The sequence below is a fragment of the Rhinolophus sinicus genome, chromosome 2 (genome assembly GCF_057876585.1).
Source record: "Rhinolophus sinicus isolate RSI-liver-muscle chromosome 2, RSI-T2T, whole genome shotgun sequence".
Classification (NCBI taxonomy): domain Eukaryota; kingdom Metazoa; phylum Chordata; class Mammalia; order Chiroptera; family Rhinolophidae; genus Rhinolophus; species Rhinolophus sinicus.
This window is the reverse complement of record NC_142502.1, coordinates 47,807,656-47,829,967: the sequence shown is the minus strand read 5'-3', so window position 1 is coordinate 47,829,967 and position 22,312 is coordinate 47,807,656. Positions and strand designations below refer to the sequence as shown.

Sequence of the window (22,312 nt, the reverse complement as noted above, 5' to 3'; positions counted from 1 at the left end):
GGGTCCTGGTTTTTAGGCTCAGTCTTGCCATTAGCAAGTTGCATTACCTTGGTGATAGTTTGACCTTAACCTCTGAGCTTCAGCATCCTCATTGGTCAGATGGGAATCGGGATACTAACTGCCCTATCTTGTCATGTCTTTGAAAGTTAAAATGTGCTGTATGAGACAAGATGAACTGACGGTAGCTAGAGAGCCGGAAGGGCTATTTGGAAGGCGATTTGAAACTATTAGTAATTAATACCTAACTCAGCTGCTTGACAGGGTTTGACCCATTAGAGATGTCTCACACTAAGAAAAGACATCGATGATGCAAAATTTTGTTTTGGTCATAGCACATGGCAAAAACTAATATTTCTCATTGTTTGTCTATAGTGCAAGGAATTTGGAACATATTTATGAAACTAGCAGAAACAAAAGCAATTCATAAAGATTTATGGAACTCTTGCAGCTCACTCATTACTTGACCCAAATGATAGCTGCTTTATAAGGCTGTCCTAGCAAGGTCTGCTAAGTGAAAGTGTCACCAACATGATGAAAAGATGAAAGCCTTGGATGTTTCTAAAGCAGTGGTTCTCAAACGGGGTCATTTTGCTGCCCAGGAACGGCAAAGGGTAATGTCCTGAGCTATGTTAGGTTGTCACAGCTAAGGGGGTGGTCTGGGCACTGAGTGGGTAGCGACCGGTGATGTTGCTAAATAACCTACAGTGTACAGACAGTCCCACAACAAATTCTTATCTGACCTAAAATGTCAATAGTAACGAGGTTGAGACACCCTGCTCTAATGGAATGGCAGGGAAGAATTTTTTTTTAATAGTACTTGTGTGCTCAGGAAAATCTGAAAATGCTTCTAGTGTGTGTTTGCTGTTTTTAAAGGATGAACAATTTAAAGTTATGACTATGTTGGTAGAGGCCTATCTAGCCCTTTTACCAGTAATGGTTGATCCTTTCAAAAAACAGCTCTCTTAGGAAATATGATGCTAATTGTATATCTCTGCCAAATAACATTTACTTCCTTTCCTGTAAAATTATATAGATGGCTAGGCGATAGTTTATCTCTGTAGCATTTTGAGAAAAATAGATATTTGGCGGATATTCTTAAGTCATGATTTGGCCAACAATGATTGGGGAGACTGAAACATTAACTACCGTTTTTAAATAAATTAAAAAAGAAAACACATCATTTGGCATGGTGGTACATGTTCCACGAACCTTCTTAAAGGGTGTACAATGTGCATTAGACAAATAAAATGGCACTCCACTAAAGTTGTGCCTTGTCTTGGTCCTATAGATATTTGGCCTTTCAAAGTTATTGTCAATATTATCAGTCAACTTATTGATAATTTTAGGGAGTAGTGAAGGAAATTATCAACTCCATCGAGCAGACTCAGAACAGAATGTCTGCATCTCCCAAGCTGCTTTCAGTGAGTCACATCGGCAGCTTGAAATCAGCTGTGGTAGAGTATTTTCACCTTGGAAATCAGCAAACACCGTGAACCAGGGTTTATTTTTTCCCTTGGAGAGCCAGTTGTTAAACATTTACCAACGAACCATTGGGTGGAATGGGGACACACACCCACAAGGTTTTCCATTAGGAAATGCCCTAGCACCAGTATCCACCCTTCAAGTTCTTTTTTCAAGTTATTTTTTTCTCCTCTCGTGTTCATGTATTTCCACAGGTCCTCCTCCCTTACTGTAGCCAACTATTCTAACGTGTTTAATGTGTATATCTTTTTGTTTGTGTGCATTCTTGTAAAATGTGTTTTGCTGTTCTGCGCACATATATTTAAATCTCACAATTGGCATTATTATGTGATATATTTCATTTGTATCTTTTTCACTCAGAATGGTTTGTAAGATTCATCCACGGAACTATAGGTACAGCTAATCCATTGATTCTTTGCTGCATGAATTCAATGCATCTACCACATTTTGCCTACCCACTCTCCCAGACTCCACCAACTTCTCTCACCACAAGTAATACAGTGGTGCTTACTCTCCACAATGGCGGCACCAGGCTGCCCTCCCGCTAGCAACACACAAAATGCCTGTACAGCCATAGCCTCAGCCAGCCCCTATGCACAATAGAGCTTTCTGACTTTTGCCAGTTTAATATAAGTGTAAAGAGTTATAGTTACTTGTAACATGCACTCTTCATAAGTTCTCCTTTCCTACACACACAAGCTCCCACAACCTGCTGCTTCTGCGTTTTCGTAGCTGCTACTACCCAATCTATTGCTTGGAATTTCTTGGAGGCCTCTGAAATCAGATGCAGCCTTCTGAGACAGCGATTTTCCTCTCCTCACAACGACGTGCTTATTGGCCATTTTAAAAGGTTTTTGATCATTGTTACTGGTCAACCAGGTATATCAAAAGCAGGATGGTGAAGATTTCCAGTCCAGATGGCAGAGTAGGTAAATGCTGTGCTCTGCTCACCTCCTCTCAGGACCACATCAATCACAACTAAACCACAGAACAACCATTATTGAGAATCACCTGAAGTCTAGCTGAACCGAAACCATACAGAAGAAGCCACCTCGAGACTGGTAGGAGGGGCAGAGACACGAATGAGCTGGTCCCACACCCGCATTTGACCACTAAAAGTAGGGAGGGACATCTCAGCTGCAGAGATCCCCCACTGTCGTACAGGGTGTCATGCAGGGTCTCAGCTCCTGCTCCCCGCACAAGAATGCAAGATATGGTGAGGCCAAAAAGGAACACCCACGGAGCCATCGATAGGGGAGTCACACCACCATATCCTTGCTGGCGGCTGGGCTGGAGACACAGGAAGCAGGAGTCACACGATCCGCAATCTGCTGTCCACCTCTCTGCCAACTGACCTCACTTGCTAACTGCAATCCGCCAGGCTAGCTTAGCCACGGCAGTTGTATCAGTGGCCAATGGCTAACTGGTTATAGTTGATGGCCAACCAGTCACAGCTGATGGCCGTCTACTAACCGAGCCAGCACCTTTCCATGTGAGGTCGAGAGCCTGGAAACTGCTCTCTGGGACTCTGTCCCCACACCCATCCTGAGTAACAAGGGGTCCCAGCACCTCCTCAGCCCCTCCCCAGCCTGGGAGAAAAGTCTCCTTAACTTCGAGTTGTGAAAACCAGCGGAGATTGTGGCTGAGTGAGATGGAGGGTGGCTCAAGTCCCAGGTGCTCCTCTTAAGAGGCCAACGCACAGACTTACTCGTTGTCGGACTCACTCGCTCTGAGCTCCAGCGCTGGGGCAGCAGCTCGAAAGGCGCCAGGGACATACAGAGAGGAGCTGAATTGTCTGGCATCAGAGTGAGGGCTGGAGGAGCAGCTTTCTCCCAGGAGGAGGAGCTGGCGGAAGCCATTTTGTTTCTTTGTTGAGCCCGCCCCCTTCCCTACGTGCAGACGCAGGCAGACGCCATACCTGAGTCTTCATCAAACTGACTATCTGCCCCACCCTAGTGATTCCAAGACCACACCCTACCCAACTTTCAGGCACACCTAAGCCCCTTCCAGTGGGTTTTCTGTATAAACAGCCTGCCTTGGCTCATACTGTGGACTTTCCTAAAATCTCTCAAAGGTTCACAAAACCCAAACAAGCAGCATCTGGCTTTGGCATGTCCTGTACCTCTGGCTGAGCAGCCCTAAGCCCGGCACTAGTGACAGCCGGCCTTGATTCGAGGTTTGGCTTCTCAAGGCTCTTTCAATCATAATGTGGGTGACGGCCACCTCTGGATTGCTTTGTGGCTCATGCCAGGTGTCTGCAGGAAGAGCACAGGCTGCAGCTGAACTTGGCCTGCAGCAGGTCACCTCCCAAAAGGCCCTGGGGTTGGCAGGCCCAGTGGCCAACTTCAGACTGGGCTGGAACATCACCTGGCCACCTCCAATGTCAACACACCCAAAGGGCAGACTAGGCAGGCACGAGAACCCCGCTAAAGTGAACCTTGCCCTATAGGGTCAGTCCCTGCATGACAGCACCTCCACTGTAGTCACAGCCAGTCCTCACAACCCATCAGCCCGAGGGTCAGTCCCTACCATTGATGTGCAAACAACAATCAAGTCACAAATACAACAAGGGGGTACTCAGAACCCACACAAGGTACCACCTGGAGCACCCAGCTAAGGTGACCAGGGAGACTGCACCACTGGGTCCCACAGGACACCTATTACATAAGGCCATTCACTAAGACCAGGAGGTACACCAGCCCTACATAGGAACAGACACAGCAAGGCAGCCACAATGAAGAGACAAAGAAACATTGCCCAAATAAAAACAGAACAAAGATCCAGAAAAAGAACTAAACAAAATGGAGACATGCTATCTACCAGACACAGAGTTCCAAACACTGGTATAAGGATGTTCAATGATCTCAGGGAGAACTTCAACAAAGAGATAGTTAACATAAAAATGGAAATAGACAACATAAAAAAGAACCAGACAGAAATAAAGAATACAATAACAAAAATGAAGAATACTTTAGAAGGAATCAGTAGTTGACTAGATGAAGCAGATGACTGAATCAGTGATTTAGAAGATAAGGTAGCAGAAAACACAAAATCAGAACAGCAAAAAGAAAAAAGAATCCCAAACAATGAGGCTAGTTTAAGGGGCCTCTGGGACAACATCAATTATACCAACATTTGCATCATAAGAATACCGGAAGGAGAAGAGAGAGGGCAAGAAATTGAAAACCTATTTGAAAAAATAATGACAGAAAACCTTCCCTAACCTGGAAAAGGAAACAGACATATAAGCCCAAGAAGTGCAGAGTCCCAAACAAATTGAACCCAAAGAGGCCCACACCAAGACACATCATAATTAAAATGGCAAAGGTTAAAGACAGAGAGAATCTTAAAAGCAGCAAGAGAAAAGCAATTAGTTACCTACAAGGAAGCTCCCATAAGACCATCAATTGATTTCTCAACAGAAACTTTGCAGGCCAGAAGGGAATGGCAAGAAATATTCAGTGATGGAAAGCAAGGACCTACAACCAAGATTACTCTACCCAGCAGAGCTATCATTTAGAATTGAAGGACAGATAAAGAGCTTTCCATACAAGAAAAAGCTAAAGGAGTTGCTCAACACCAGACCAGTATTACAAAGAAGGTTAGAGGGACTTAAGACAAAAAAAGGGGGAAAAATCAAAAATATAAATAATAAAATGGTTAGGGAGACCACTTCATGGACTGTGTAGATGCCTGACCACTGCGCTGTACACCTGAAGCTGAATAATATTGTATGTCAACTATAATTATATATATATATATATATATATATATATATATATATATATATATATACACACACACACACACACACACACACATATAGTCACGGGATGTGGAGTACAGCATAGGTAATAGAGTTAATGACGTTGTAACAGCTATTACATATACGATGTCAGAGGCATAGTAGATTGGGGGAGCAGGGTTATCACTTTGTGAGGGGTGTAAATATCTAACTATTACATTGTTTTGTACACCTGAAACTAATGAAAAATAATAATAAAATGGCAAGACTACGTATCAAGAATTACTTTAAATGTAAATAAATTAAATGCTCCAATCAAAAGATAGGGTGGCTGACAGGATAAAAAAACAAGACCCTTACATCTGCTGCCTACAAGAGACACACTTCAGATCAAAAGACACACACAGACTGAAAGTAAAGGGATGGGGAAAAGATATTTCATGAAAATAAAAACAAACAAAAAAAGGTGTGGTAGCAATACTTACACCAAACAAAACAGACTTTAAAACAAAGGCTGTAACAAATGACAAAGAAGGACCCAATAATCTCACTTCTGGGTATTTATCTAAAGAAACCCAAAATGCTACTTTGAGGGGACATGTGCATCCATATGTTCATTGCAGCACTGTTTACAATGGCCAAGATGTGGAGGCAGCTTGGGTGTGCCTCGATGGAAGAATGGATAAAGAGGTGGTGGTACATATATACAATGGAATATTGCTCGGCCATGGATGGGAAAGGGTTCTCACCATCTGTGGCTGCGTAGATGGACCTAGAGGGTATTGGGCTGAGTGATGTTAGACAGAGAAAGACAGATGCAATGTGATTTCACTTATATGTGGAATCTAAAGAACAAAATAAAACAGAAACAAACTCATAGGTACAGAGAACATTTTGATGGTTGTGAGACGGGAGGGGAGTTGGGAGTGGGTGAAAAAGGGGAAGGGATTAAGAAGTACAAATTGTTACAATGTAGTCATGGGGATGTAGGGTATAGCATAAGGAATATAGTCAATCATGTAATAACTATGTATGGTGTCAGATGGGCACTAGATTTATTGGGGTGATAGATGGGAGGGTTTGGGGGCCAAGGTGAAAAAGGTGAAGGCATTGAGAAGTACAAATTGGTAGTTACAAAATAGTTATTTGGATGTAAAGCATAGGGAATATAGTCAATAATATGGTAATAACTATGTATAGTGCTAGGTGGGTACTATGCTACTCAGGGGGATCACTTCTTAAATTATGTAAATGTCTACCCACTGTGCTGTACACCTGAAATTAATATAAAATAATATTGAATGTCAACTGTAATTGAAAAATTTTTAAAGGGGGGGAAGGTGAAGGAGAATAAGAGGTTCAAATTTCCAGGTATAAAACAAGTAAGTCATAGGAATGTAATGTACAGTATTCGGAATATAATCAATAATATTGTGATAGCGTGGTACAGTGTCGGATGGTTGCTGGACTTCTCATGGTGATCACTTCTTTAGGTCTATAAATGTTGAATAACTATTATGTACTCCTGAAACTAGTATAATATTTTATGTTAGCTATATTTTAATTAAAACCTTTTTTAAAAAAAAAACAGGATGGTGAAAGTCTACAATTTTGCAAGGTCTTGAGGACATGGATCACTCATGATGTACTTCTTGATTCCTTTGTTGAGATGTCACCTGCACTCAGTGGGCCTTCCATTCCAGGACTTTATTCTTTTTTTTTTTTTTTTTTTTTTTTAAAGATTTTATTGGGGAAGGGTACAGGTCTTTATTGGGGAACAGTGTGCACTTCCAGGCCTTTTTATCCAAGTCAAGTTGTCCTTTCAATCTTAGTTGTGGAGGGTGCCGTTCAGCTTCAAGTTGTTGTCCTTTCAGTCTTAGTTGTGGAGGGCGCAGCTTTGCTCCTGGTCCAGTTGCCGTTTTCTAGTTGCAGGGGGCACAGCCCACCATCCCTTGCGGGAGTCGAACCAGCAACCTTGTGGTTGAGAGGACGAACTCCAACCAACTGAGCCATCCAGGAGCTCAGCGGCAGCTCAGCTCAAGGTGCCATGTTCAATCATAGTTGCAGGGGGCGCTGCCCACCATCCCTTGCGGGAGTCGAGGAATTAAACTGGCAACCTTGTGGTTGAGAGCCCACTGTCCCATGTGGGAATCGAACCGACAGCCTTTGGAGTTAGAAGCATGGAGCTCTAACCGCCTGAGCCACCGGGCCGGCCCAAGGACTTTATTCTTAATGGTGGAAAGGCTTCCCCAAGTCAGACAAATGAAGCCCCAAAGACTGCAATCAGGGTAGAACAGCCAAGTATCTAAAATAGGCAATTTCTGTTTAGAGGTCTGGAATGGTGATACCCATTTCTGGAGCCTGACTCGGAGGGATTAGACACTATTAGATACTTCCCCACAATACGTGTAGAGAATTGTCTTTATGATTGTAGGGGAAATCCCTTAACTCTCGATTCTGAGACAGATAAAGTTGAGGCTAAAATGATAGCAGCCAACTCTGGATCTAAGCAACACAGCCAGTATTAATAACCTGAAGAGAAGGCACCCACCCACCACCATGGGCCTAACACAAGCTGAAGTATATGCCTCCTCACGCTTGGAAATGTGCTTGTGCTAGGATTTTGGCTTGTCAAACCCAAGAAGGAGATGAGATTATAACCTTGGGTCAGATATAGCAGGAACCGAACCCCAGAAAGACCAGGGTGATTGAGTTCTGCAGCCAGCACTCACAGCATACTTAGCAACTGTGTTTGAGTCTGAAACAGGAGAGAGGAACTGTAGTCCTTCCTGCATGTGTGCCTCAGGCCCCAGGGCCACGCTGTCACATTTGGGACGGCTTCAGTGGTCTGCACGGAGGGGAGGAGCCACCGGTCTGCTTGTACCCACATGCATCTTGAAAATGTGTTTCAGGCAAGAGTTGTCAGGTTCTGTGCCGTTTACCATCAGAACCTTCTCCCCAAGCTAAAGCAGGCTTCTTCACGACCAACTAATGAGGTTGGGACTAGTTATAATAGAATCAAGGAATGGTGCCCAGGAGATAGCAGGTGTTACAAACACTATTGCTGAATGAATTTCATTTAGAGGTGATGATGCTTTCTGCAGTCCTTGTTTTATTTCCTGTGGCACTGAAAGATTTCCTGTGTCAAACACTCTCACTTGGACAGTCCCTGAAGTTTGGACTGTGGACAGTCTGCAAAACCCCAAGTTACATGGCGGGGGACCACTAGATAGAGACGAAAAAGTTTGCTAAGCACAGCTACACAAGTGGTGGCACGGAAATCAACAGCACGCGTGGAGTCAGCTTCGTCATCATTAGAGGCCCCCAGGTCTGCTAGTTGCTATGATCTGACCAAGTCCCTTAAGTCTGGAAGCACCCCCTTCTGTAAAATGGGGGATAAAAATACCTACCCCACAGGGTTTCTGTGAGGATTAAATGAAACAATGCTTGTCAGGTCCCTAGCACATTCCTGACTCATTACAGGAGCTCAGAAAATGGGAGCTCTTATGAAAAACAGAACTCCATGTAATTTAGGGACCCACTGTCACTTCTGAATACACAGCTGTCACACTGCTGGAGCTTCTGGAAGGAGGGACTGTGGCATTACATGCTTTCAACCTCTGCCAGGGACACCGTTCACCATCTGGACCACAAACTCTAGAAGAACAAATGCATTCTTACTCCTTCAAGTCAACAGACATGCTTCCCCATGCAGAAATGTTCTGGAAAAGCCATCACATTTGGTTGGTGCCCCGAAGCTGTGATGCTGAAGCATGTGTAAACTTGCCTCTTCCCACTGACCTACAAGCTAAGATTTAGTTTACCACTAGTTAAGAAGGAGTCAGTTTTATTTGAACACAACAGGAAACCACTTCTGTCAACTCAGATCTAGTTCTAAAAATCAGGAAAGTGCTAAGCCTTCAGTTTCTGTATGTACACAGATATTCATGGCAAATTTTGTAAAGTTAGTGATGTCCAGTGGTTCTGAGCGCACCCTCCCCCAAACATCAGCACCAGTGTCACTTGGGAATGCAAATTCTTAGGCCCCACCCCAGTCCTGCTGAAGCAGAACCTCTGGGGAATGGGGCCCAGCCATCTGGTTTTAACTTGCCCTCTGGTGGTTCTGCCCCTAGTGGATGCTGATAGAGCCCGACCCAGATGCCCGTTACCAGGGCGCCCATCCCCTAGCTGTTGGGGGCCAGCTACCCACACACAGCGGTCCATCTGGGGCACTTACCTTGGCCAAAGGGAGCCCCCCTGTCAGGCCCCTCACTCTCTTCCCCTGGGCAACACCCCACACAATGATCAACCGGCCCTTTTGCCTCAACTGGAACTAAGTCTGCCGAGTGATTCATATTCTAGTTCAGTGGGTGGGAATGAAGCTACACTGCAGTGGAGGCCATGCGGTTGCTGTAGCCTCCCCTGACCCCATCCTGCTTTCCTCTCGCTCCTCCTGACATCGTGCCCTCCATCAATTGCACAAGAACCTCAGTCTCAGGCTCTGCTCTTGCGGAATGTGATCCACGCAGTTCCTTTCACAATCTCAAAACGTTTACTATTAGCAGAACACGTTTGTCCACAATTGCCACAATTATTTCACCCAGGGCAATTCTAAAACCAGCACACCAGACAAACTGAGGATGTGAGTGAAAGGACATCACATTGGGATCTGAATCTTTGTGCACTGTGGTTCGGGAGGTTTAGCTGAGACGGTATGGTGCAGCAGAGACAACCTGGGTTCAAATCTTGACACTGCAATTTGCGAGCTGTGTGAACTTGGGCAATAAAACTACTTCTCTCTCTTTCCTTACACAAAACAGATAGTAAGTTTTATAAAAATTAAATGAGATGGCATTAACTCTATTCAGGGCCTTAGCTTTTTTTTTTTTTAATTGGGGAATATTGGGGAACAGTGTGTTTCTTCAGGGCCCATCAACTCCAAGTCATTGTCCTTCAATCTAATTGTGGAGGGCACAGCTCAGCTCCAAGTCCAGTTGCTGTTTTCGATCTTTAGTTATAGGGGGCAGAGCCCACCATCCCATGAGAGGATCGAACCCGCAACCTTGTTGTTGCGAGCTCGTGCTCTAACCAACCGAAGCCATCCATCCGCCCCAGGAACTTAGCTTTTTTTAACATATAGAACTTAGTTCACAGGCCTTTTGAGAGGATTGCAAGAGATGACCCAGGTATAGCTCTTAGCAGTATGCCTGGCACATGGTATATACTCAATGAATGTTAGGTGCCATTATAAGGAACAGGAACTATTAGGGTGGTGCAAAAGTGATTGTGGTTTAGAAGGTTAAAAATAATTGCAACCACAATTACTTTTGCACCAACCTAATAAATGTTCACTCCTTTCCCATGACTGGCCAGGGCATGTTAGATTTATCTGGAAGCTCCCTTAAGAGTCCACTGCATCTCACCATTCCAGGGATTATGGAAAGGAATTTGGTGTGTTCTTGAATTTGGTGAGTTCTTATCTCTGAGAACTAGATTTTATAAGTTACCTCACATATATTGAATTTCTCTGTGAATTTTCTTTTTGGTAGAAAACAAAGATACTTACAGCCAGAAGGGGCTTAAAGCATTTAGCTTTCCTTCAAGTCTTGATTAAATTTGCTTGTGGACCTAGTATTTGGGGCTCCAGCCCCAAACCAGCCCTAACCTGCAGGAGGCTCAAAGCACAGAGGTGTCAGGACTCACAACTGAGCAGGCACTTGCTGCAGGAAAAGTGCTCAATGACAAGCCACAACTTTCTTTATATAGTGACACTTGGACCAAACAAAAACATTTCTCTGACAGCCTGAGACATTATTTTTACTATGCAATAGTATTTAAAGTCAATGGTGTATAATTAGCCAAAGAGGTGAGAAAACATCTGCAGCCTTTTGTTATCAGTTCATGTTAGCTTTGCTCCAAAAGAGAGTGTGAAATGAAGCTCTGCTAGCTTGGCAGCAGGCACGGAGGGTCTGGCACAGATGACGAGGAAACGTAAGAAAAGGTCACACGCACCTCCCACTGTGTGGCCAGGAAGCGGTTGGTGTAGAAATGAGCTAGGATTTGTTTGTCAACTTCTCAGTCATTCAGCTGTGACAAACTGAAATCCTGTGAGCTGTAGCCCTGATACCCAGAGTGAGGAGGCCTGAGGCGCTGAGGTGCCCCTGGAGTGTTCCTGCCCTCCCCTGGGAACGCGGGAGGGGGCCACACGGAAAGACAAATACACCAAGACAGGTTCTGAGCGACCTCTCTGCCTTAAGAAAAGAAGATGTTACGAGACAGATTTTTTCTATTTTTATAACATTTTATATAACTCATAAAACAGTGCTTGTATAAAAATTCACACAAACTTGCTATAGAGCATACAATTTCCGAAAATGTCCTGGGTTTTTGTTACATTCAGTTTTCTAAGGATGCACTCAAATCAATGGTAAAATGCAGACATTATGTGATAGTTCATTATCTTTGGTAAAACTATTCTCATTATTTTGTCCTCTCACAGTATGAACTCTGATATCCACTTTGTGCAGGGGCTGCTATCACTGGGATGTCAGAAAAACATTAAGGCTGGATCTACGTGAGGCAAGGATTTCCCAATGGCAGTCACAGCCGCTTGGCCCCTAACCCAGTTTCATATGGTCTATCAGGCAGGGTAAGAGCTCAATGAGCTCCAATCAGGGGTCTTGAGACACCCCCTCCCCCCAATCAGGCAAGAAGCAAATATTTGTGAGGAAAGGTGGAAACTGAGGCCATCTCTACAGGAACCCCCGTGGCCATGCTGTGGTGTGGTCAGGCCAGTAACTCTTACCCTTTAAAGAGCTAATCCATTCACCACTAGTAGATCCCATTGGTTGGTTGATGATTGCTGCTGACATGGTACCCCCCCCCCCAACTTAAAAGGTCCAGGGTCAAGACTGAATGGGGAGGGGCACACTAACTAACGCCCATGACACCAGACATGACTTTATTCCCTGTCAAATGTCTGTCACGTAGACACAGCCAAAGTGAACTGAAGCAGGATTAGAACACAGTACATTCATGACTATCTTATACATTCTTTTAAAACTTACTAACACAGAAAATGAGGGACACTACCACCTATTGTGACCTGCTATTTTACTTAACATCAGAATGTGTCTGTGCTAGTCTTTAGTCCTCCAGATACAAGGACAAAAATAAAATAAAATAAAATAAAATAAAATAAGTGAAAACCAAAGAATTTAGATGGGGAGGGGGAAGAGATTTGCCAACAGATTTTATGGAAATTTGATGGATATTACTGAATTTTGAAAAAAAATAAGTATTTTGTACTTCTATTGCTTCATGTACAAAACTGCCCCTGGAACCCCCGTATGGCTGGAGAACTGAGGACACCGTACAGACAGACAGACAGACACGGGACCTGCAGGCGTTTCCTGAGGAGCCAGTCCGGAGGCACAGGAAACAGCTCCCAGAGTATGTCCACCTCTCTCCACTGAAAGAGACTCTAAGATGTGGGAGGAAGAAGCCCTACACAAGAAAAGTATTAAGGAAACCACCAAAATAAGGTTTCCAAAAAATTGAACATGCTCTGGGTTATAGAGACATATTTCACTCCTAGAACCCAGAAACTGATGATTTCTTTAATGTGGGTAGATAGGATTTTAAAAAATTATTAATAAATGATTGTGCTTCTAAAGTTGCAGGGTCACATTCCACCATCTAGAAAGCAGGGCAATTTTCACATGGCTTGGAATCCTCTTGGAGTCATCCTAGAGACCAGAACAAATTCCACGGCACCCTCCAGCCAGCAGGGCCAGGAGGCAAGTACCACTGCCATCTTTGGGTAGGGCATGTGTGTGCATGTGTGTGCACATGTGTGCACGTGTGTGTGCATTTGTGTGTTAGACAGACTAAGGCATAGAGAAAGACCCAGGTAGGGGGCAGAAAAGTGAGCTCCTGGCTGCTCCAGTCCCTTCTTTCCAGGCACAAAGAGGTTGAACTGAGTCACATAGGTCCCCTTCATCTCACTTCAGTTTTTTAATAAGAAATGTGTGTGTGCGTGTGGATGGGTGAGTCATTACGTCCCTGTGCATTTCTAGATTTCAATAATTTAGGTCTGCAGTTTCAACAGAAATAATCTGTAAATGACATTTAAAAGCAAATTTACTAAAGTTAGACCACCAAGTTTACATTGCTCAAAATCCTGTCTTATATATATATATATATGTACATATATATATATATACATATACGTATATATGTATATATACATATAAAGCCTGCTAGATAGGTGCAGGCAAAATTATGTCATACAGCCACCAGAACTGAAGTCCTTATCAGCTGTATAAAGATAATTCACAGATTGTTTCTATTATTTCTGCATTTTTAAGGTAGCAAAATACTAAGCCACGCGGGTTTTATGACTATCCTGTGTGATTCATTCATTTTCCAGGTTTCTGGTATAATGCATTGTTTGAATTCCTTTCCTTTGCCTCTTAGGCATTTGGCCCCCAAAGTCGGTAGGTGAAGTTTTTAAGGACTTCAACTGTTAGGAAATGTCATGGTTGGAACTCCTGGAGAATATGCCACTGGCCTGAAGCAGTTTGACTTTCCCAGCCAGTGGGGAGAGAAGAGATATGTCATCCCGAGGCCAAGGGACCAGCCAGATGTAGGACAGCAGGACCTTCTAGGGGTTGGAACACAGTGCATTCATGACAAATTGAATGTACTTCTCGGGTGTCTGAGTGGAAAGCTCTGACTGGACCCTGGGAAGGGACATGGGCGCCCCATTTGACATGACCTGTGTCCTTCCAATACCAGATATCCTCAAGTGGGCCTGAGGGTGTGAGCCGGCCCTGAGGAACACGGACTGGAGCAGCTACCCCTGAGGGGTGGTGAAGTCCCCACACAGCTCTCAGACCTGGATTTTGTACAAATACACACACAGAAAGTAAACAGTTCTTGGTGAGCACACAGGGACCCATCCTTCAATCAAACATGGAACCAGTTATCCACACACGCTGTTTACCAGGGAAACGTGTCTGTCTGCCCCTCCAACCAGCATCCTTGTATGGAGAGGGAAGGGGCAGTGGAAGGACACAGCGCAAATGACATTGCAAACGTGTTTCCACGTCTATCTACATTCATATCATCATCAGCATCAGCATCATCAGCATATCACCATCATCATCCAGTGTTCTTGTCTACAGAGAGAGAGCACAACATTCTGCCGAGAGCACGAAGCAACGACGCACAGGCCAGGCTGTGAGTAAGCCCCTTGCCTCGGCGCTACAGTAGGAGGGAGAATGCGACCGTGGTCACAATGCCACACTATTCCATCCCCTCCACTGCCATCCAAGGGACATCTTGACTCTTTCAAAATCAGATGTAAAAGACAAGGTCAGTAAAATCAGTCTATGCTACCTGAAGCTATTATTAGCTATCATGCATGAACATGGCACTTCTAAACATTTCATAAATCTGAAACCACCTTAAAAAGGAATCCCAGCAACTGAAGTCATTTTACAGTACTTCACCTCAAATACGTAAAAGAATTTTTTTCTAAGTAAAACGGCCCCCAAAGAGCCCAATGATCTTTCTTAAAAAGGGTTTCTTTTTAATTAGAAAAAATTGATAAAAATGTTAGATGTAAAATGTGGGAAGAGGACCAAGAGAGCTACTGCATTTGCATTTCAAATTGAGGGGAAGGAGAGGACACAGACCAGGAGAGAGAACCCCCTCTCCTGAGGCTTCTCTGCCCTCACATCTCAGCCCTCCCCAAACCATCTGCACCAGGGGGAACTCAGGACAAAAGTCGGAAGTAGGAGAGACCAAAGGCAAGGCTTCCTGCTTGTGGTTGGGTGGGTGTGTATGTGTGCAAAAGTAGTAAGCCACTCCCCACTAAGGTGCATGTCTGTGGGTACCGTACACACGCTCCGAAAGGCTCAGGCCCCAGGCTGCCCATCACTTCTCCACTTTCTTGGCTTTCTTCAGGATGTCACATTTTTTCCTGTTGGGGCGGCGGCACCGTTCATCGATGCTGGGGATACATTCATAGTGCCACACCTCCTCCATCTTCTCTACGGGGTAGACTGCCTCCACATAGTGGCGGATGAGCCTGAGCCGCGTGGGGTCCAGCTGCTTCTTGTTGCAGGCCCCGGAGTGGTTGTACTGCAGCCGGAGATTCTCCGCCGTGAAGAGTTCGGGGAAGAGCCTGACGAGGAGGCGGGCGGCGAAGTTGCCCACCGAGAGGCTCTGCTGCACGATCTCGCGCACCTCCTTGTCTGACAGCAGGTACGGCGAAGGCACCGGGAAATCGGGCGAGGGAACCACCAGCTCATCCAGAGGGATCTTGCAGAAGTCCTTGCTGCTTCTTTCGGGGGGCAGCGGGGGCCCCTCAAATTCCTCTCGGAACCGCTCGGGGTTGATTGCATAGTTTGCCAGGTCTCTGCACTCGGGGCCTGGCACGTGGACCTTGCGCTGCTGCTGGTAGGAGCGCCTCTGCTCCGTGTCCCGGCGCCGGCAGCGCTCGTCCAATTTGCCCACAAACTCCAGCGTCCAGACACGGTCATTCTTGGCCCGGGGGTAGAGCAGCTGCACGTAGTGGCGAATGAGCTTGATGCGGGATGGGTCCAGCTGCTTCTTGCCCAGGGAGCCACTGCAGTTGTACTGCTTCCGCAGGTTCTCATGGGTGAAGAGCTCGGGGAAGAGATGCACCAGCAGGCGTGAGGCGAAGTTGCCTATAGACAGGCTGCTCTCGTAGATGCTGCGAAGCTGCTCCTTGCTGAGCAGGCAGTCGGCGCCCGGTACCTCGAAGTCAGGCTGCGGGATATCCAGCTTGTCAAAGTCGATGGGCACCAGCCAGATCTTCTTGGACCGCCGGCCCGGCCGCTCACCCTCGAAGCTGTCCTCCACCTTGACCACGGAGATGTCGTCGGGCAGGCTGGAGGAGTCATAGCAGTCATCCCGCGGGGGTTCACCTTCGCTGCCCCCATCCGGCCCCAGGCCCTCGAGCTCATCGTTGATGCGCTGGGCGCACTGCTGCAGCCAGGCCTCCTCCTCCTGCATGTCGGGGAAGTAGATCTCTGTGTAGTTGCGGATGATCTGCAGCCGCTGCGGGTCCAGCTCCTGCTTGCCACTGTCCCCGTAGCAGCTGTACTGCTCACCCAGCTTCCGGTGGTCAAAGAGCTCCGGGAAGAGCCGGTGCAGAAGGAAGACGGCAAACTCTCCAGGTGACGAGGCTTCGTCCAGGAACTCGGTGAGGTCCTGTGTGTCGACCACATGGTCCGAGGCGATGGTGCTGCTCCGGTCAAGGGACAGGGCCTCCTCCTGGTCTTTGTTGTCCAAGAAGTGGCCAGGGTCTACCTGCTCCGTCTCAAAGAAGCTGGCCACTTGGCCCCCCGGCTGGCTGTCCTCCATTTCCCGCTGGGCCCAGAAGCGGCTGAAGAAGTCATTCAGCTGTGGCAGGCACTCGGCCTGCCACACCGCTGTGTCCTTCACCGAGGGGTAGTAGACCTCCACGTAGTTGCGGATGAGCTGCAGATGCAGCGACTCCAGCTTCCGCTTGGCCGCAAAGCCGCAGGCACTGCAGCCACGGGAAAAGTCCACGTCGCTGAAGAGCTCGGGGAAGAGCTGCACCAGCAGGCGGCAGGCCAGGTCCCCACCCGACAGGCTCTGGTCTACGATCTGCTTGAGCTCGGCGGCTGTGAGCTGGTACTCAGGGGGCGGCTGGAACTTGGCCACCATCTCGGTGGGGCTCACCTGCTTCTTGATGCGGCTCACTTCCAGGGACAGCAGGTCCACCTTGCTGTGCAGCTGGGACATGTTTGAGGAGAGTGTGTTGAGCATGTAGAACATCTTCTGGATCAGAAAGTAGATGTTAGGGTCGCCGTCGGTGGCTGTGGCCGCACTGCCACACTCCCGCTTCTGTGGCTCGTTCAGGAGCCGAAGCGGTGAGGGGCTGTTGCTGGGGTTCGCCTTCTCCAAGAGCTCGTAGGTGCTGAGCAAATCCCCTGCAGGAGGGTTCTTCTTCTCCATGATCTTGTGCGAGATGCCATACAGAGGCTTCTTGTAGGACGGGGTGGCCACGTCATTGCAGGGCTCCTCCTCGCTAGGCCACACACTGACCAAGTTCTTGCCCCTGCTGGCCTGCTCCCCGTTGCCCTGGCAGGGCGAGCTGTTCTCCCGGTTCCTCATGCCTGCAAGGAGCGCCTGGAAAACAAAACGTCTGTTAGGGGGCTGTTCTGATTTACAACACTCAACACGGGTCTGTGTCACACACACAGAGGGACCAAGGTCAAAAGCGAGAGCATGTGGGGAACTGCTTCCTATGCCCCAGAGTCACTCTGCCCATCCAGGAACACACCATGAATACAAACCCACATCCCAGTGCCAAACCTGTTTGCTCTACTTCCGGAGAGGCTCGGGCTAGACCCGAAGACTTTAAATTCCAGCAGGACACCAGCGCTGCATTTCCTGCCCAGAGGGCCCAACAGGAGTCCAAGCACAGATGCTGGCAAGATTGGGTGAGAGCTCTGCTAGGGATGGGAGAGAGACCACAGGAACACGAGGAGCTCCTGTGGCAGCCCTGCCATGGGCAGCTCACCCCACTGACCCGGCCTCAACTGCTCAACTGTTCAACTGACAGGGATAATGACTCCTGCCTACAGCAGTTCCAGAAGGCAGCAGCGTGTCCTCAGGTCTGCAGGTTCTAGAATAGGTGTCTCCATCGGGACAACCGAGATGCACAGTGTTGGGCACAGCACAGGGTCTCGACAGTGGCAGTGTGCTGCCAACTCTACCACTGCCTAGAATCACGTCTTATCTCTGATTGGGAAAGGACTAGCCCAGACCTTTCCTGGAATTGTGAAATTCCGGGAAGTGATGAGCCTCCCAGGTTTCTAAATCGTGGTCTCCTTGTCGGTCCAGCAGCCCTTCTCAACCAGAATTCCAGGAAAGAATTAAGCTACACTGTCTTGAGGCACCCACTGTACGTAATGAATTAACGTGTCTCCTATGCATCTAGGTAGGGTATTAACAGAGGTCTGTGAAAGAACTTAGCCCCACCAAAAATAATTTCAGGGATGGGTTCCTCAATTCGCCCAAGGAAGGTATACTCCGCAAGTCCATTATTGCTGGACTCCCAGGGAAGCTCAAGATACCCTTTAGACCCAGCAATCCCTCTCCTGGGTATCTACCCAAAAAATCTGAAAATATCCATAAAGACATATGTTCTCCAATGTTCACTGAAGCTTTATTTACGGTGGCCAAGACATGGAAACAACCACAGTGTCCTTCGATAGATGAATGGATAAAGAAGTTGTGGTGTATATATATATATACACACAATGGAATACTATTCGGCCACAAGAAAAGATGATATAGTACCATTTGCGACAACATGGACGGATCTTGAGATTATAATGCTAAGCGAAATAAGTCAGAAAAAGTAAGAGAACCATATGATTTCACTGATTTGTGGTACATGAAACTGAAAAAATAAAAGAACAAGACAAACAAATGAAGAAACAAAAATTCAAAGGCATAGACACTAGTTTAGGGGTTACCAGAGGGTAAGGGGGGAGGGGAATGGTAGATGAGGGTAAAGGGGATCAAATATATGGTGACAGAAAGAGAACTGACTCTGGGTGGTAAAAATACAATGTGATATATAGATGATGTAGTACAGAATTGTACACCTGAATCTATGTAATTTACTAACAATTGTCACCCCAATAAACTAATTAAAAAAACACAAAACAACAACAAAAACAAAACAAAACAAACAAAAGATACCCTTTAAGGACCTCAATGCTTGACTCCAAGCTCCATGGACAGCAATCGCCCTGACCTTTGGGAACCCAGAGTTCTCACTACTTTCATTGCTTCATCAGTAGTTTTCTCTATAGCCAGGCCCTGCACATTTTAAGGGGCTTATTTACATATATACGGACAGGTGATTTTCCACATTCAAAGGCAATTAATTTAGTGGAGGAAGGATAATCTTTTCGACATATGATGTTGGTTCATCCCACCATGTTCCATATACAAAAATGAACTCAAAATGGATTGTGGACCTATATATAAAACCTAACTTAAAATCCTAACACTTCTAGAAAAAAACATAAGAGAAATCCTTTGAAACCTTGGTTTAGGCAAATATTTCTTAGATACAATACTACCAGTATGATCCATAAGAGAACAAACAGATAAACTGGACTTCATCAAAATTAAAAACTTCTGCTCTTTGAAGGACACTATTAAACGAAGGAAAAACAAGCCCAGACTGGAAGAAAATACTGGCAAATTATTTATTTGATAAAGGACTTGGATCCAGAATGCTTCAACAACTCTTAAAACACAATAACAACATACAACCCAATTAATTATTTCAACTGCCACTTCAAAGATATATATATGGCACATAAGCACATGAAAAGATGCTTCTAATAACATGCAAATTAAAACCACAGTGAGATTTGGTTATATCAACTCTACTAGAATGGGTATAATAAAAAATACAGACAATAGTGAGTGTTGGAGACGATGTGAAGGAACTGGAATTCTTTTTTTTTTCCTCCTTCTTCCACCTCCCCCACCCGACTCCGGTTCAAGCCGTTGTTTCTCAGTCTAGCTGTGTAGGGCACAGCTCCCTGGTCCATGCTGCTATTATGAGCCTTGCGCTCCCCCCTGGCTGAGGCAGTCGGTCGCCAGTTGTCGGTCGGCCACTCACGCTGGCTGCCGACCACTCACGCTAGCCACCGGCCACTGATAGGGGCACACGGCAGACCGCAGCAGCACTCGGCAGCCCACGGCAATTTACGCCAACCTCCAGCTGCTCAACCAGGGAGACCATTGTTCACAGTCTTAGCTGTAGAGGGCATAGCTCACTGGCCCATGTGGGAATCGAACCGGTGATCTCAGCATTAGGAACATGGCGCGCCAACCACCTGAGCCATCAGGCCGCCCCGGAACTGGAATTCTTATACATTGCTGGTGGGGATATAAAATGGTACAACCACTTTGGAAAATTGTTGGTACTTTCTAAAAAAGTTAAACATACACGGACCATATTATCCAGATATTCCATTCCTAGGTATTTATTTACCAAGCAAAATGAAAGCACGGGATCATATAAAGACTTCTAAGCAAATGTTCATGACAGACCTATCTGTAAATAGCCCCAAACTGGAGACACCCCGAATTTTTATTAACCAGTATATAAACTATTATTTTTGTACAACAAAATACTACTCAGAAATAGAGCTGACACATGGTATTCATGATGAATCTCAAAGTAACTATGCTAAAAGAAGCTAGACAAACAAGAGGCCACACTGTATGATCCCATTCACATAAAGTTCTAGAAAATGCAAATTTACCTAGTGGTTACCTGGGGGTACAGGGAGGATGCAAAGAGGCACAAGGAAACTTTAAAGGTAGTGGTTGATGGGTATGTTTATGTTGGTCATGGTGATGGCTTCACTGATATGCACATGTCAAAACTTATCAGGGGCGGCCGGTTAGCTCAGTTGGTTAAGAGCCTGGTGCTCTTAACAAGGTTGCTGGTTCGATCCCCACATGGGCCACTGTGAGCTGCGCCCTCCACAACTAGATTGAAACAACTACTTGACTTGGAGCTGATGGGTCCTGGAAAAACACACTTAAAATAAAAAGTTAAAAAAATAATAACAATAATTTTTTAAAAAAGAAAGAGGAGCTGTTCAGACAGGCCACTCGCTTCATGAATAACGAGTGTAGAGATGAAAGGAGTGGGTAAGAGCTCAGCTCAACCATCAGGTTGTCCTCTGTGTGACCTTGGTCACATTATGTGACCTTTTAGATCTCAGCTTTCTGAGTGTAACTCAGAGATAAATAACGGTACCTGTCTTAGGGCGGTTTTGAGAACTTAATGAAATAATGCATATAAAGCACTGAGCCATGTCTGATCATAGTTAAGTACTTAATATTTATCACAATATGATTATTATTAATTTGTAAGTGGGCATTTTCCCGCCAAATCGTGTCGTAACGTGGGGCTTTTCTGACATTTTCTTGCCAAAATTAGACTTTCCATAAAATATTCCTATCTTTCGATCTATTTGATATTTTTCTATGAAACTTTCAGTGTTTTAGTTTAAAAAGAGGTCTCTCTTTATTTACTTTGCAAAATTTTTGCCGGTTCCAACTAGAGGTGATATGATGAGTTTACTCGTTTCCCACAAACAATGTGTTAAATAATGATGTTCCCAAGCCAGAGCAGAAGCAATACTTTGGGCCTTTTATAAAACTAGTTGTAATTACTCTCAACCAGTCAACAAGAGGACGTTCGTACAGCACCGGCAGCCGGGTAAGGGACTCCTAGTAGGCTCGTCTTAGAGGTGTTTGCCCTAAAGGCTGGAGGCAGGGGAGGACGACAGGATGACTGAGCTGAAGGTAGGGTTTTAGGCTCTTTACAAGTTCTTTTGTTCTGCTATCTGACAGAAAGCAGAGGATTAGGGAGGGAGGGAAGAAGGAAGGAAGAAAGGAAGGGAGGAAGGAAACCCCTCCACCCCAACACACACACACACACACACACACACACACCAGAAACTTGGAGAAAAGAATAAAGATAGTTGAAAATTTATCCCTAATGCAGTGTGTTTAGGACGGCGGGTCATCATTAGTAAATGGAGAAACTGATTCGATGTATCATGAGTAGCATAAGAAGAAAGAGGGAGGGAAGGAGGAAGTACGAAAGAAAAAAAAAGAGACAGGAAGGAAGAAAAAAAAGAAAATAGAATAGAAAATACCAGAGTGCACTGCACATAGTTTTGTGTCATTTCTCTGTGTGCATCTACATACTTATAAATCCATATATGTGAGCTGTATTTCTCTATAACATAGGTTTGACTCTGGATCACTGTTGAAAAGCACTGCCAAAATAAATTCAAAGTGCCTCACTTGCTAATCCCTATAGACTGTAAATTAGGTTTTTAATAACTTATTCACCATTAAATTCTATTACACCAAAACAATTAGGAGGTCCCGTGGGATCATGAAATTTCCACGAGGTTTTATCAATATAGAGAAATTTTAATTTGTAATGCCAATCATTAAAGAAATCAT

The 22,312-nt window shown here is 45.5% G+C and overlaps 1 protein-coding gene across 3 annotated transcripts in view; it reads right to left on the bottom strand.

Annotated features, from left to right (window-relative positions):
• Positions 1-11,048: 11,048 nt before the first annotated feature.
• BEND3 (BEN domain containing 3) overlaps positions 11,049-22,312 on the bottom strand; it is a 32,691-nt gene continuing 21,427 nt past the window's right edge. For all 3 annotated transcript variants that reach the window (XM_074333358.2, XM_019735076.3, XM_074333359.2), the window contains exon 4: positions 11,049-17,416. In XM_074333358.2, coding sequence (XP_074189459.1) covers positions 15,170-17,416 — 2,247 coding nt within the window. In that variant the 3' untranslated portion in view covers positions 11,049-15,169. The remainder of the gene's footprint in view (positions 17,417-22,312) is intronic.